Source organism: Zootoca vivipara, chromosome 3 (genome assembly GCF_965207765.1).
Source record: "Zootoca vivipara chromosome 3, rZooViv2.hap1.1, whole genome shotgun sequence".
Lineage (NCBI taxonomy): Eukaryota > Metazoa > Chordata > Lepidosauria > Squamata > Lacertidae > Zootoca > Zootoca vivipara.
The window spans coordinates 109267205-109280399 of record NC_142586.1 but is presented as its reverse complement, the minus strand read 5'-3'; the positions used below and the strand labels follow the sequence as shown (position 1 = coordinate 109280399).

General features: G+C 46.8%; 1 protein-coding gene across 4 annotated transcripts in view; it reads right to left on the bottom strand.

Annotated features, from left to right (window-relative positions):
* Positions 1-264: 264 nt before the first annotated feature.
* CCDC85A (coiled-coil domain containing 85A) overlaps positions 265-13195 on the bottom strand; it is a 123886-nt gene continuing 110955 nt past the window's right edge. For 3 of the 4 annotated variants that reach the window (XM_060273141.2, XM_035110930.3, XM_035110932.3), the window contains one exon: positions 265-4604. Coding sequence is in view for 3 of the 4 variants with exons in the window: in XM_035110930.3 (XP_034966821.3) it covers positions 4515-4604 (90 nt within the window). In the remaining variant the exon portion in view is untranslated. Of the gene's footprint in view, positions 4605-12936; positions 13048-13195 lie in introns of all 4 variants that reach the window. The other variant, XM_088667430.1, reaches the window with a different exon arrangement.

Below are 13195 nucleotides of genomic sequence, written 5' to 3'. Positions count from 1 at the left end.
GCAATGGCTTGAAGGCTTTTAAGTGAAAATTGATAGAGGAATAAAAGGGAAAGCAAAAGTTGGGTTTCCACCAGGGCCAGCGTGGATGTTGGCATTGCCAGTGAGTAGATTAATTATGTTTGCAATGATTCTTGGACACTCTGAGAGTTTCCGGGGCTCCAAATAAATAATCAAACAGAGAATACTTTTAATTTAAAAAAATAAAAGTGGAGTGATTTCCCCCAAGGCCGAGTCCAGTGTCAAAATCAAGCAAGCGAATGAGCGTGAGATTAAATAATTTATTACCGTTGCTAAGATGGAACACATAATGCCTGGCACCCCCATTATATGGTGAATTGTAAAAAAATAGCTTTAATACAGTATCAAAATTTACATACGCATCGTGGCAAAAGACCAGCATCGCTCAAATTAGTGGCTGCAGGGCATGGCTGGGATCCAAAGAACCACAAAACTGGATCCAAACTCTCATGGGATTGTGGGGGGTTTGAGGTTTTGGGCTTTTCTTCCTCGAACAGCACCTCCATCTGCCCCCGCAGCAAGCTACTTCTACAGCCTTTTCCAAAGCAGTTTGCAATACGGGATTGGGAAGGTCTGCTCTTCAACGAAAAATAGTCAGACAACCTCCCTGGAAAAACTCGAGAATAGCTCTTTGGACCCAGCCCTTGACTGCAAGCACAATTTCTTTTGAGGGTTTCTTTTCTTTTCACCATTTGTTCCTCGCACGATTATAGGAATACAACAATTTAAAGAGAAATAGCCGAAGTGGTGGTTTTCATTAGCATGACGTCGTTAAAACGGGGGGGGGGGGAGAGAGAGAGAAAAGGAAAAATTAGCAAAGCGACCGATCCACTGAAGCAAATCAATCCCTTTGTGATTTTTTTCCCTTCTTCTCCTCTTCTTCCTTCTGGAAAACGGGTAACCAATTTACGCTTGCGCTACCATGTATAGGGCGAAAGGGTTGTACCGACACAGCGCCGCCACATTCCACAACCCACAGATCAATAACACAACATGTAACAAAGCCCATCTGGCGGGGGGGAGGGGAGGGAAAGATATAAGCCTGGGGAACCCAATCTCATTAATCAAGGGGGGGGGACCCAAAAACTTGGGAATTGTTGCATTCCTATGTTTGCCTTGGTTTTGTTTTGTTTTGTTTGTTTTTGCTTTAAATGCTCAGCCATGGTTAAAAAGTCGAAGCAACAGCATCTATTCACAAGCCTGTTGCACATTCATACGAGAAACTGTTGCTGCATTTTGAGATATACACAAAATAGCTATCAGAGCTGAATACACACAATCTAATGGCATATGGGGGGAATGGGGGGGAAGAGAAATATCAATGTAGGCCCACCCAGGTCCAAAAACTCAGGCACAATGGACAAGAGTTTAAAAACTTGGATGAAGGAAGGACATGCTTTTGAGAATATTCAACATTTCCTTCAAAAGGATGCGACCGTCAGCAACAAAAGCTTCTTCTTCTTCTTCCTCCTCCTCCTCCTCCTCTTCTCATAAATACAGCGCTACCTTGATAAGCTCTTATAGACTCCTGTGAAGCAAAATCTGTGTGTGGTCAAGGAAATGGAAGAAGGAAGTCACCCAGTACTTAGAAAGGACACTCGGCAAGATTTGGCAGAGTGGAGGCTTCAAATATTTAATACCTCCGAACAGCCTGACTCTAAAGCCCACGGCACCAGTAAAGAAGCATTTGGGAAGGAGTGTGTTTTTCAACAGGTTTGAGGCTTGCTTCGTTGTGCTCTCTGACATCACAACTCAACTCAGGACTCTGCAATAGCGCAGCAGAAGACAGCACCAGGAAACCAGGAACATCCAGCACGGACAATTGTTATTTAGGTGTTGTAGACAGCTTCTATGTGGCACAGAAAAATGGGTTCATATATGGGAGTCAAGGTGGCTGGGGAAACCCAGGCAGCATTCTAAAGGCCAGGTAACAGCTGTGATGTCATCTACATGGGAGCATACTTACTATGTCATAATAAGGAGTCAGGAGTAGGGGAGGGGGAGGAATTTGTTCACTCCGCATCCGGGAGCCAACTAACCTGTCCCACGCCTCCTAGAGCATTGTGTGGGCTGGAACATAGTCATGCGGTTCAGCTCGCACGTTCTGTATTCGGTTGTCCGCACTGTGTGGGTCCAAACTACCTAGGATGTAGCCTCAAGTTAATCTGGATCAGGCCTTTTAGAGGGTTCCAGGCCTGAAAGCCCCAAACCTGCTGGAACTGATGGGCTGTAAATCACGTGCACGCTCACGCGCACATATCCAGCTAAGTTGCCAGAGGGTCGACCCAGGATCTTGGACCTCAGGTGCTTCCATGCACACCTGGCGCATTCAGAACAGCTGGCCACCGTGGAAGCTGAACTTCCCAGGATGCATTCTTCCATGGGGTCGGACTTCCCAGGATGCACCACATATCTGCTGAAATAGCCAGAGCTCTGATGAAGCTGATGCCCCGGAGACCTCTCCACTGCCTTTGGCCACCCACATTACTCATCAAAAGCAGCAAGAGCAACACGTGATTTCCCAGAAGTCCCGGCTGCTTTCCCTACATCCTGAGTAGCTGGCCACTTCAGCCCCATTAATGTCTACTTGCCCTACAGATGCCAAGCATTCGAAAGAGCATTCAGTGCCTTAAAACACTTTATAAGATCTTCAGACCACAAATTTAGTCCTCCCTTCTTTCCTCCCCCGGTAATACAAGCAGAGAGGCAGCAAGGAGGACCCCATTGGGGGCTGGACTGGATGGCCCTTGTGGTCTCTTCCAACTCTATGATTCTATGAGTCCCAGACACCCGGTTCTGGTGCAGAATCATCAATATGTGCAAGGGTCTTAAGGGCCAGATCCAACTAAGAAGTCCCACTAGCAGACTTCCACAAGTGCAATGGGGCTTTCCCCCCCTCCCTGTGCAGCCCTCAAGTTGGCTCTGGGGGGGGGGTGTCAGGAGAACCCCTCAAACAGTGCACTGGAGGAGGGAAAGGGGAACATTCTGCCTCCCAAACTGAAATGCTTGCCCTGATGGAATGATTGTCATAGTGCTACAATGACTTCCACCCCAAGTTGCAATCTAGATCAGGATTTCCCAAACTTGGGTCTCCAGCTGTTTTTGGACTACAATTCCCATCTCCCCTATCTAGCAGGACCAGTGATCAGGGATGATGGGAACTGTAGTCCAAAAACAGCTGGAGACCCAGGTTTGGGAAAGCCTGATCTAGAATCAAGGTTAATTTTCTGGACATCTAAACAGCATCCATGAAACTAACTTGGATGCGCTGTATCATGTATGAGCAGGTATGTGCAACCCTCATGAGGACCTGGAAACTGGGGCTCTTTGGGTCTGGAAAAAAGCCTTTAGCATCTGGCCAGCGTGAAAAGCCTAGCAAGTGAATCCAGCAGAATGCCCCACCCCCTTGCCAACTTCTGTTCTACCCTGGCGAACTTCTGGAAGCCAAAACTCTAAAAGTCCTCCATTGCCTTTGCTTCATCTATCTTCCTCCAACGGGCCTCCCTCGCACAACCCTCTCCTTTTTTGGACTGCCTCTTTGGCTTGTGCTTGGTAAAACACAGACCATACCTGATCCCAAATCAGACTCCGTGATGGATCGCACTACTGCCATCTAGCAACTAGACTCCTGATCTTTGCTGGGGGACTGCCCTTCCATCAACACAGCTCCTTGATCTATCTGGTCCCTCAGAGAGGGAAACTCCTGCTCTTTACAAGACAGGCTCATTCCTGCTCCATTGCTGGGGTTGCCTCAGGACTGGCCTTGAGGTGTTGCTGGAGAGAGAGGATTGCCTTCTCTTAAGAGGAGAAATGCCACCTTTTCGGAAGACATTTGCCAAAACGAGTGAAAATAAATGAATTCTTTTTGTTTCAGGCGGGGGTGGGGCTCAGTTTTAGTGCTGTTGTTTTCTTTGCTACACTACTGGCTGGTTAGGAGACTTGAAGGTCTTATATTTAGCACCTCAGAATGCAATTACTCTACAAAGGAAAGTGTTTCAGCTGCAATCTGCCTAAGCACCATATTAACTATTTTTTTTTTTACACACCCTGGTGTAGGAGAACCTAACTGTCCAAACTGTGATGGCCAAAAGGCACAGTTTGTAGGTATCTTTCCAATCTGGTGAAAAGCTCCTGGGGAAACATCATGGGAATTCCAACACGTCAAGCACTTCCTCCGTGTGGGTTCTCCTGCGGCAGATTTTAAACAGCCTTCGGAAATATCAGCCGGTACCTCCTGGGCGTATACACTGTAAGTGCTCATGGCAGAAGCAGAGTTAGATTAGTCAGAATATATATTGAGTGCAATGAGATCTGGATACTTTTCACCAAAGTCCTTGAGGCAGGAACGGAGGGAGTGGGGAGAGCAATCCAATTTCCAGAGTTGAGCATAGAGCATGAATGGACTTGTCTCATTGTTAGGAAAGAGGTTGCTTTGACAAGATTAAATCCAACAGTAGCTGAAAATGTTCCTTTGTTCCTTAAAAAAAAATGTCCATTCACATAGGCCCTTTGTACTGGTTTCCAGACAAGTGTTGCCTAATTCCAGGACACGAGCCTACAGCATCTCCAAGTTTCCTCCACACAACCTGAAAACGGAAAGAGAAAAGTATGTCAGTAGATTTCGCCAGAAACCAGCAATTAGGCACACAACCCAACATATTCTAAACAGATGCTTACTAGCCTTCTTCACACATCCACGTAAACAAAACCATAGCTTACTGGATCAGCACAGCACAGACATGATGGTTCCTGAAGAGAAGCACACATCCCTCTCTGGTCTTTTTACCAAAATGCAGCATCAACATTTGACTTAGTGTGTTGTCCAAACCGGAAATCATGGTCAAGGGCTCTCTTCCTTAACCAACCATGGTTGTTAACGATAGGACAAAGCTTGGCTACATTAACCATGGCCCTGGTTGGCTACACTAACCATGACATGCTAAGCCAAACCTTGGTTTAGTTGCCACACCACACTGTGCTAAAAAAGGACTGGGGTGATAGAAACAGGCATGAGCATCCCTCTGGGAGCCAGCACATTCCTCTGGGCCCAGTAAAACATGGTTTGGCTTACTTTGACATGTGAACCACGCCATTGTGTAAAGTCATCATACATTATTATTATTTTAATAGAGAAAGAGTTGATTAACTCAATTAACTAAGAGCTAGATCATATGTTTTGGCTGCCATCAGGAGGTCACCAAAAGTTACCAAAAAATCTGCACAGCCACAACAGCTGTAACTATGTGACACAAGAATGGCATGTTAGGAGTAGCTTTGCCCCCATCAACTGGCATATGATATTTTAGGAATATCTATACCACACTGATGCCTTGTCACCTGATGAGTCCTTTGAAGGACATTAGAACTAGGAGGGCAGAAAGAACAGGCCAGAGGGATGCCATTACTGTATTCCCTTCCAACCCTACAATTCTCCGATTCTATTATCCCGCTTAATCAAACAATCCCCTCCAAGCGGTTTTACGTAAGTGCCATAAGAAAATACAAAGAGATAAGATTTTGAAAACCAGCAGACCGAATGAAATTATCAAAACACGGATAAAATGCGTAATAAAATTACATGTCTGGTTAAAGGTAAAGGGTAAAGGGGCCCCTGACCATCAGGTCCAGTCGTGTCCGACTCTGGGGTTGCGGCGCTCATCTCGCTCTATAGGCCAAGGGAGCCGGCGTTTGTCCGCAGACAGCTTCCGGGTCATGTGGCCAGCATGACAAAGCTGCTTCTGGCGAACCAGAGCAGCACACAGAAACGCCGTTTACCTTCCCGCCGGAGCGGTCCCTATTTATCTACTTGCACTTTGGTGTGCTTTCGAACAGCTAGGTGGGCAGGAGCTGGGACCGAGCAACGGGAGCTCACCCCGTTGCAGGGATTTGAACCGCCGACCTTCTGATCAGCAAGCCCTAGACTCTGTGGTTTAACCCACAGCACCACCTGGGTCCACATGTCTGGTTGTTGTTGTTGTTTAGTCGTTTAGTCGTGTCCGACTCTTCGTGACCCCATGGACCATAGCACGCCAGGCACTCCTGTCTTGCACTGCCTCCCGCAGTTTGGTCAAACTCATGTTCTGGTTAGGCTTAGCTAAATGAAATGTGCTTGGAAAATGTTTAGCGAGCTTTCAAGTTTTGCTTTCTTTTTCGCCATAGCGGCATAAACATTCATTAAATAATTATTTGAATAACAATACCAAGAAAGAAGAAGCCACCACAGATTATTATTTTAGCATGAAGGCTATTTTTTTTCAGGTGACTTCTGCACCAGCCTGGCTGCGGACAAGTGGTCCTTAGATTCAGTGACCATTCTTCCCATATAACCTGCATTTACCAGAATTAGCCTGCTCCCCGTCCCCATCCTTTCTCTTGTATTGTGTCTAATAGGCAGAGACCCGTCTGTATTATCATGTCGACATTAGTGTTCTGACATGTAAACAGAACCAATATAAGCTTTCTAGCAACTCATTTTTGATGTTCACCAGGCGCAGAAAGTCTGTTTGCCACATGGCCTGCGAGGTGTCAGGACATCCAAATAACCAGCTAGCACAAGGAAGGAAACCCAACCTGTGAATGCCTATCCTTCTCAGTCACACCTACAATTTAAAAAATAATGGGGAGGAATGCAGATAATAATAATAATTTATTATTTATACCCCGCCCATCTGGCTGGGTTTCCCCAGCCACTCTGGGCGGCTTCCAACCGAATATTAAAAACAGTACAGCATCAAACATTAAAAACTTCCCTAAACAGGGCCGCCTTCAGTTGTCTTCTAAAAGTAAAATAATTGCTTATTGCCTTGACATCTGCTGGGAGGGCATTCCACAGGGCAGGTGCCACTACCGAGAAGACCCTCTGTCTGGTTCCCTGCAACCTGACTTCTCTCAATGAGGGAACCGCCAGAAGGCCATCGGTGCTGGATCTCAGTGTACGGGCTGAGTGATGGGGGTGGAGACGCTCCTTCAGGTATACAGGACCGAGGCCGTTTAGGGCTTTAAAGGTCAGTACCAACACTTTGAACTGTGCTTGGAAACGTACTGGGAGCCAGTGTAGATCTCTCAGGACCGGTGTTATGTGGTCCCGGCAGCCACTCCCAGTCACTAGTCTAGCTGCCGCATTCTGGATTAATTGCAGTTTCCGAGTCACCTTCAAAGGTAGCCCCACGTAGAGCGCATTGCAGTAGTCCAAGCGGGAGATAACCAGAGCATGCACCATTCTGCCGAGACAGTCTGTGCAGATCTGCCCGCAGGCTACCTGCAAAACATCTTACCCAGACCTATCACTAAATGTACCATATTCATGCGAATCTAACGAGCACCTCAATTTTCAAAACCTTGAAACCAAAACAATACTTGCTGGCGAATGTAAATGTGCCATCAAATCTAATGAGCGCCCTAATTTTCGCAATGTGATTTGGCCAAAAGAGGTGCACATTGCTTTCAAGTAAATGCGGCACAACAGCAGCTCTGGAAAATGATGTGATCCATGTTCTCCACTGGTGACCGCCCATGTTTGTGTGGGTGGTGGTAGAGTGGAGGAGACAGACATTGCTATCTGTATTTGTACATTGTTCTTGGAATGTGGTAATGCGGACATTAAAGGCAGAGTCACATTTACTGCCACTAGTAATACCATCCATGGGGTTTTGCCCTTATTGACAGAACATTGAAGAGCAAGGTTTCCAAACATCCTCCTTTTCTGTGCAACAGGTATATTTGCTGAGATTCTGTGCTATTTCATGTTCCTCTTCCCCATTTTTTGGCAGAAATCAAAGGCTGCCTTTCTCGTACTCATCCATAAAAATAGCAAGCGGCAAACCTCACATTTTGTTGCTAGGGTATCCATGCTTAACTGAGTGTCTTTTCAAAAAGTGCTCATTATCTAAGTGCATCTCCCAACAATCCGTTTTCTGCTCAATGAGCAACAGAAAATATTTACCCAGCAGATAATGTTGATGCGGCAAGAAAGTGAGAGCTGACATTTTCAATTGCCTTTATTTCCAGGGGAAATAATGACCTCTAGGCAGATATGAAGGGACACACGGAATAAAAACTGAGTTTGCAGATTGAAGGGCAGCAGCTGCTGCTATGAGGAAATTACATTGGTTTCTACCAACTTCCACAGTACCTGTGTGCATGGTAACAATTGTACTTAAATCCTAAAATTGCTTCCACGGTCAGATGTCCGAGAAACGGCACTTCCAAGCTGAGCGCTGCAATTAACTATGGCTGTACCACTTCCATGCATGATGCAGAAACACCAATATTTTCTGCCAAAAAATACATTAGCCTGCGGAAGGCAGACCTCCTTTCATGTGCTCCTTTCCCACCCCCATTCCACAACGCAAAATGAGTACCAAAATGTTTTGATCCAAGGAGCTCTGCATTGGGGGAGATTATCGACACTGGTAGGGAGCAGGGACGCCCACTATAGGGGGGCGGAAGGGGCTTTCGGCCCCCTCAATATTTGTAGGCAGGAGACTGAGCCCACCCCCCAATATAGAGGGGGCCACCATTTCTCATCACCCCTGGGTGAGTGCTCATCCTCCAGGTGGGAGGCATGGAGAGTAATTTTCACCCTCTGTGCTCCCCACCATGATTGCCAGAGCACCTTCCCAGAAGGGCAATCCTCCAAGGGATGCCCAGGTGAACTGGGGCAGGGCCATCACACATGACATTATGCACCTGCAACAGCACCCCTCCCGAATGTCGGGCCCAACTTGGCGCACCTAGCAGGGAGGGACCTTTCTCCTCGGCACTCAGCCTGATCAGATTTCCCTAACTGAGGTCAACTCATGTAAACAAGGCTTTTAATGCAGCTATCTGGCAGAGAGGAGATGCGGGTGGTGCTGTGGTCTAAACCACTGAGCCTAGGGCTTGCCGATCAGAAGGTCGGCAGTTCGAATTCCCGCAACGGGGTGAGTGCCCGTTGTTCGGTCCCAGCTCCTGCCAACCTAGCAGTTCGAAAGCACATCAAAGTGCAAGTAGATAAATAGGTACCACTCCGGCGGGAAGGTAAACGGCATTTTGGTGCGCTGCTCTGGGGTTTGCCAGAAGTGGCTTATCCATGCTGGCCACATGACCTGGAAGCTGTACGCTGGCTCCCTCGGCCAGTAAAGCGAGATGAGCGCCACAACCCCAGAGTCGGTCACGACTGGACCTAATGGGCAGGGGTCCCTTTACCTTTAATCTGGCAGAGAGATCAAAGTAGCAGACAACAAATATTTTTGGGTACATCACTGCCCTATAATATTGGTATTTTGAAGCAGTTTGGTTTTCTACGTTCTTAAACTGTGATCTTAAATTATGGACTGGTTACATATCCTGGTTGACAGACGGATATATCAAAAAGTACTCGGGGTCACACTGAACTGTGACGCTTCTGTCACAAATGTCTAAATGGAGACTAAAGTGTCAGACGGTTCTTACTCCCACTCCGTTCCTTCTGCTCCCGACTGCCTTCCATGCAAGGTGAATTTACAACGTTCTTAGCTGACCTCAGCAGCGCAAAGCTCACATTCACGTAAAGTCAATAAATTCCACCGTACAGGAGAATCAAAGGATAATTGGTTTCATTTGCATGTTAAAATACTTCCAAGGCATATTGTCAGCATTTTAAAAAATTCATAACATTTCTCTGAATATGATTTCGAGCTTCAAAGAGAGAATACCAAATGAGGGACATTAAAACGTGCACTGTAAATTTCTCTGGCTGTAACTCTTCTCCCCTGGACACCAGCCACTAAGCTCATAGCCTTTATCCATAACCGAAGAATTGGGCGCGTTAATGGGGGCGGGGAACAAAAATGTAAATTTTCCGCATTAAAACAAAGCTTGCTTTTTCCTCTGCAATCAAGAACGTTAATGTGACCTTGGAGGTTAAAGCTACGCAGGCAGCTCTGATAATGAATGCACGATGGGGCCAGTTCAGAAAAGATAGTGAGCATATAACCATTGACCCAGCATGCAGGAATCTGATCCCCAGGTTCTCTGGGGAGCTGGAGAGCGTCTCTGTCTGCGACTACATATTGGGTGAACCAGGCGCTCTGTATGAGTGCCCCAACCATGCAGAATCTCAGATCCTGCTCTCTTCCTTCCTGTTAGAAGGGAAGATAGTTTTCGCGAGGCTAATCCCTGAGTGTGCTTGTTTATAATTTGTTTGTTTGTTGCTAATTATAACCCACCGTTTTCTCTGAGATTGTGCAGGTGGGGGTACCTGGTTCCCCACTTCCCCATTTGATCCCCACAACAACCCTATGAGGTAGGTCAGACTGGCCCAAGGTCATACCCAGTGAGCTTCATGGCCGAGTGGGGATTCGAACCCATGCCTCCCAGGCCCATACACTTACAATCAATGGGGTTATCCTTGCAAAGGCATGAGCTGAAGCCTACAGTGAAACGAAGACCCATCCTTCTCGGAGCTGCAGGATAGGTGAAAGTGAATCGGGTGAGATTAGGTGAAAGTGTGCAGTATGCTTGGCACAGGCAAACAACCCTGCCTGCCTTCTGTGGGGAAGGGCTGCAGCTCAGAGGTAGAGCATCTGCTTTCCAAGCAGAAAGTCTTGGGTTTAATCCCCAGCATCTCCAGGAAGGACCAGCAAAGACTGAAAACCTAGAGAGCTGTTGTCAGTCAGTGGCAGGCAATATTGAGTTAAACTTGACCAATAAGGTGATTTCTTATGAGTTGGAGTGGGCGGGCATGCAGCCCACAATGATCCTCCTTCTAGTCATCTAGAGTCATCTAGCCCAACCCCGGGCAATGCAGGAATCTTTTGCACAATGCGGGGCTTGAACCTGAGATTGAGTCTCATGCTCTACTGGCTGAGCCATTCTGAACTCAAAGTCCTTCTGTCGCTTTAAGGAATCCTATCCAACTACACAAAGGGGTGCTTTCCTCTTGTCTGGCAAGGGAGAAGGGAAGAGATCTCAAGTTCACACCTTTCCCAGATATTTCCCTGGCTTAAAAAAGTAAAGGGACCCCTGACCATTAGGTCCAGTCGTGACCGACTCTGGGGTTGCACGCTCATTTCGCATTATTGGCCGAGGGAGCCGGCGTATAGCTTCCAGGTCATGTGGCCAGCATGACAAAGCCACTTCTGGCAAACCAGAGCAGCACATGGAAACGCCGTTTACCTTCCCGCTGTAGCGGTTCCTATTTATCTACTTGCATTTTGACATGCTTTCGAACTGCTAGGTTGGCAGGAGCTGGGACCAAGCAACGGGAGCTCACCCTGTCACAGGGATTCGAACCGCCAACCTTCTGATCAGCAAGCCCTAGGCTCAGTGGTTTAACCCACAGCGCCACCTGGGTCCCTTTCCCTAGCTTAGCCAGGTGCTAAGTGTTGCTTCCTGGCTCCAGACAGCCTCTCTGTGTAACTTGAGTCTGTCAAAGGTGCCACAAGGCAGTGCAGAATGTGTGTGTGGGATTTTTGGAAATGGAAACAAAAAGTTTAGGAACCGATGACACAGTACCTGTGTGTGTAAAGCATGCTTTAGATTTTTTTTCCATTATTAAACTCATAAATATTTTATCAGAACATAAAAGATTAACCCATTTTTTTTCTGAGTTGCATGGAAAATACTGGAGAAAGTCTTTGCTACCTGGAAATGTTCCTTGTCTTTTTCAGAGGATGCAAATGATGAAGCTGTAAAGCTGCCTGCAAAACCCCATCCCCCCCAGCCAATTGCATTTTATGGAAGAGGACGTTCCAAACTGAGAGTGGGACAGATATCCCTCTCGCTTCCTGGGTGCCACCACTTCTCATGGTGGACAAGAACCTTTCCAAAACGGGGCACCTATTGAGATGCAACTATTTGTCACAGCACAAAGAGAAAACTTTTCCAACCAGAAAGGGGAAAGAACAAGTTATAAGTCAATAAAATTGTGAACAGCATGAAAACATTTTTTCCCCTCTGGTCCCATGACAGCAGATCTTGAGGTCACCCAAAGACTTGTAGAAGATTCAAGGCAGGCAAAAGGAAGTACTAATTCACACAAAACAAATACTTAACTTATGGATTTCACTGCCACAAGATATGATGATGGTTTCAAGTTTAGAGAAAGTTAGAGAAATCCATGGTGGGTGGGCCTATCTGTGACTATTCACCACAACAGCTTAACAGGACTTCCATGTTCAGAAAGACTCATATTATTATCATCAGATGGTGGGGATAGACAGCTCAGGAAGTCTGTTATCTAATGCCCTGCTTGTGAGTGTCTCAGAGGGATCTGAATGCGCACAGTTTCTACTGGAAATGGAATGTCAGACTAGATCAGTGTTTCCAAAATTTGGGTCTCCAGCTGTTTAGGGACTACAACTCCCATCATCCCTAGCTAGGAAGACCAGTGGTAAGGGATGATGGGATGTAGTCTGAAAACAGCTGCAGACCCAAGTTTGGGAAACACTGGACTAGATGGACCTTTGGTCCAATCCAGCAGATATGTTTTGTATGTTCTTAGCTAGGAGGACCACACCATCCACAACTCAGTCTAAAACACAATTGTGTGAATGGGGCCAGGAAGAAGTCCACAGAATGCTCTGATGGAGAGTTAGGCAGGTCTCTTTGCTGCTCACAGGACTTCTGAAAATGTAGCCGTTTTTGTTCTGCTGGCCAAAGGTGGCCCTACAGATGTTGCTAGACCAAAACTCTTGTCATCCCTGATCACAACATCTGGAGGGCCACACAGGTGCTAAAGGAGACGTCTCACCAGCTGACAGCCCAAGTAGAGACAAGTGGTAGATGATGGGTGAGACGGGCAAAAGAACATGTGGGGAGATGGAAGCAGCATTTGTGGTGTATTGTATCTTCCCCCTGAGAAACGCTGATGCTTTGGTGCAATGGATCACGGATGGTCACAGAACATACAGATGGGAGATTTGGCACCTACATGCCAAACACAGCAAGGCGTGTTACCTTGAGGCCATTAACCACCGCTTCAGGCTGCTGAGAAGGTGAGGAGGCCTGGTCATTGACGCTCGGAGAGCAGACATTCCCATCTGCCCTTGTTGGCATCCTAATGGGACCCTTTGTAGAAAATCAAAAACTATTTAATAGCTCATCAAGATGAACAGTTTCCCCAACCACCTCTAGCCCCTCACTGCAAAGCCCATTGGGCATGTACATACTCTGAGTATATGTTTAATTCAACCACCTTGTAATTGCGCCCTTGGGA